Consider the following 3,007-nt stretch of genomic DNA (forward strand, 5'->3'; position numbering starts at 1 on the left):
AGGCAATTAAATTCTGAAACTTCAGATAATTCTCCCCTCCAAATCCCAATTCTCAAATCAGCCTTTCCGAGCCTTGCCCCTATTGCGAAATCTTACTAGCCCATCCCAGAACCTTGGAGTCTCAGCCTCTCTGGGGGTGCTGGTGAGCCCCACTCCTCTAGTCTCTGCTGGGTGTCTTGCCCCTGCGGCTCCGGGGGAGTCTGGGGTCGCGTTTAGGTCAGGCGCCGAGCCGGCAGGGGGCGCGGTCCACTCGAGGCCACCGCTCCCGAGGTCCGGGGTTCCGGCCATCCCGTGGTATCTCCCGCTGACTCGAAGTTCCTTGCCAGTAGGCCTCGCACTCTGGGTTGCATAGGTCCTGAATAAGGACCCCAAGAGGTGGTACCGGCTCTACTTCGCCCTGGTTTATATTCTGAAGTTTGTGCCCTGGGAGTTAAGGTTATGGCAGTTCCTACAACAACCTTTGGAGCTCCTGTCTGAGCCTTCTGGCACGAGGGACCCCCACCCCTCCACCCCCAAACCTTGGGACAAGCAATGCGCGCGCTACAGTGCAGAAGCCCGCGCGCGCCCGAAGAATGGGAGGGTGCGAGGGCAGCTCAGGCCCCGCCCCCTGTGCTCCTATAAAGCCGAGGAACCAGAGCCGGCCACTCAGTGGTTTCTTGGTGACACTAGGCGGAGCAACTCGGTCCTTGCCACCTCTGGTTTCTCACCGCAGCTTGGACGCTAGGGTTTTGCCAGTGCCAGAGCGACGTCTCAGACTTTGTATTCTCCCAGATCTTGGCAGATCACCCCATCAGCAGGTAGGCGCCTCAGGCTGGGCGGATACGCCGTGTGGCAGGGGGGCGCGGGGAGGACGGACTTTAGAGTACTGGAAACGAGGAGTGTACTGGTGAGGGTTATAACCGATTTTGTAAGGTTCTCTGTGGATTGCGTCCCATACACTGGGCCCAGCCGTGCACACCACTGGAACTGCAGAGACCCAGTCCTTTCTGTATGCCACCCAAATTCCCAGAAGTCGAGCAGGAAACCTCTGGGAGGGAGCCTGGCTCTGGGCAGAGGCCTCCCCTGCGGGCCCGTCACCCGCCAAGCGGGTGCAAATGCCGCTGGCGCCTCTTTGCGCCCGGGCGAGATAAGCGTCTGAGCCAGGCAGAGCGCGAGCTGAGTCGGTCAGCGCCCCCCACCCCCTCCCTCTGTGCCCCGCCCGGGCCCTGCTGCAGGCGGGGTGCTCACGCTCGGTCCCTATCTCTCCTTCCAGGGTCTGCGCATCGCCGCCAGCATGAAGCTGGTTCCCGTCGCCCTCATGTACCTGGGCTCCCTCGCCTTCTTGGGCGCGGACACCGCACGGCTCGACGTGGCGTCAGAGTTCCGAAAGAAGTGAGTCGCAGATAGCTCCGTCTCCAGTCCTTGCACCTGGGAGACGAGGGAAACTGGCTGTTTGCCCCGAGGAGTTGGAAGTGGATGGGAACCGGTCGGGACCGGGACCTCGCCTGGATGCATGCGAATCGAGTCTGTCTGTGTTTTTCCTAGGTGGAATAAGTGGGCTCTAAGTCGCGGGAAGAGGGAACTTCGGGTGTCCAGCAACTATGCCACCGGGCTCACGGACGTGAAGGCCGGGCCTGCCCAGACTCTCATTCGGCCCCAGGACATGAAGGGCGCCTCTCGCGACCCCCAGGCCAGGTAACTATGCCCTGCACTGAAGCTGGGTGGGCACGGGGAGATCTCCTCCACTATCCTGGCCCTAGGAGATCGTCAGGGCTGTCTGGCGGTTCAGACGGCGGTAGCAGTTTCCAGTCCCCTCTGGTCCTTGAATGGCTCGGATTCTTGGTGGCTGGGGCCAAAACCCTGTTTGATAGGGGTCTCATGTTACCTTCCTTCCCTTCCCCAGCAGTCCGGACGCTGCCCGCATCCGAGTCAAACGCTACCGCCAGAGTATGAACAATTTCCAGGGTCTGCGGAGCTTCGGTTGCCGCTTTGGCACATGCACCGTGCAGAAACTGGCGCACCAGATCTACCAGTTCACGGACAAGGACAAGGACGGCGTCGCCCCCAGGAGCAAGATTAGCCCCCAGGGGTACGGCCGCCGGCGCCGGCGCTCGCTGCCTGTGACCGGCCCGAGCCGGACACCGTTGCCCCCAGAGCCACTGGCACGCGGGGCTCCGGCCTCCCGGGTGCATCAGGTGCTCGCCAACCTCCTTAAGATATAAGCGCCTGTGGCAGCAGCGAACTGGCGCGCGTTTGCATCTCGTCGGCTTCCCCCGACCCCCCGCCCGGGGCGGAGGGCTTCCCAGGGTCGAGCCCCTCAGCGGATGGAAACCGGGTTGAGACAGCCGGGCAGACACCAGGAGTCCGGGAGGCACGGTCCAGCGGCGAGCCCTCCTGGCTTTGCAGGAGCCCCTTGTCGGAGGCACGGTTCCTTACGTTCCAATCCGGCCCGGGTGCCCGGTGGGGGCTGAGGAATGCGAGGGAGTGTCTGCCAGGCTCACGGAAGGGAGAAACTGAGAATTAAATGCTTGTGAGACCCCCAGGGACAGGGGTCTGAGTCGCTGCCGTGCCTTCCCACAAACTGATTTCTCACGGGGTGTCACCCCATCGGGGCACAAGCCCCACTATTACTTGAACTTTCCAAAACCTAGAGAGGAAAAGTGCAATGTGTGTTGTATATACAGAGGTAACTATCAATATTTAAGTTCGTTGCTGTCAAGATTTTTTTTTTTGTAACTTCAAATATAGAGTTATTTTTGTACGTTATATATTGTATTAAGGGCATTTAATACGTGAATGTCTCAGCGAGGTGTAACGTTTGCTGCGTGAAGTGTGTGAGGGTGCGTGAGAGACTGATTACCTCTTTTGGAAGAAGGAAACACCGTGTCTCTGTATAATCTATTACATGAAATGGGTGATATGCGAATTAGCAAATCAATAAAGTGTCTAGAGCTGATTAATTTTGGGCTCACGAGTCTTGGGAGGGTCCCAGTGCGTCCGGGAGCCTCCGGCTCCCGCCGACTCGCGT

At 59.6% G+C, this 3,007-nt stretch overlaps 1 protein-coding gene across 2 annotated transcripts; it reads left to right on the forward strand.

The window, feature by feature from the left end:
* The first annotated feature begins 640 nt into the window (after positions 1–640).
* ADM (adrenomedullin) lies at positions 641–2,762 on the forward strand. 2 transcript variants are annotated; one of them, XM_032853458.1, is made up of 4 exons: positions 641–797; positions 1,253–1,371; positions 1,525–1,674; positions 1,886–2,762. In XM_032853458.1, exons 2-4 carry the CDS (start codon positions 1,274–1,276, stop codon positions 2,199–2,201), a joined length of 564 nt encoding a protein of 187 aa, XP_032709349.1. In that variant the 5' UTR covers positions 641–797; positions 1,253–1,273; the 3' UTR covers positions 2,202–2,762. The 2 variants fall into 2 exon arrangements, with proteins under 2 accessions (XP_032709349.1, XP_032709348.1); XM_032853457.1 differs by having other exon boundaries at positions 644–797; positions 1,883–2,762.
* Positions 2,763–3,007: the final 245 nt, after the last annotated feature.

Source organism: Lontra canadensis, unplaced genomic scaffold (assembly GCF_010015895.1).
Source record: "Lontra canadensis isolate GAN:19392208 unplaced genomic scaffold, GSC_riverotter_1.0 scaffold7, whole genome shotgun sequence".
In the NCBI taxonomy this organism is placed as follows: domain Eukaryota; kingdom Metazoa; phylum Chordata; class Mammalia; order Carnivora; family Mustelidae; genus Lontra; species Lontra canadensis.

Coding starts and splice junctions, on each gene's coding strand:
- ADM (XM_032853457.1), top strand. CDS start 1,274: ATGAAGCTGGTTCCCGTCGCCCTCATGTACCTGGGCTCCCTCGCCTTC. Junction 1,372..1,524: donor GCGTCAGAGTTCCGAAAGAA/GTGAGTCGCAGA, acceptor TGTTTTTCCTAG/GTGGAATAAGTGGGCTCTAA. Junction 1,675..1,882: donor TCTCGCGACCCCCAGGCCAG/GTAACTATGCCC, acceptor TCCCTTCCCCAG/CAGTCCGGACGCTGCCCGCA.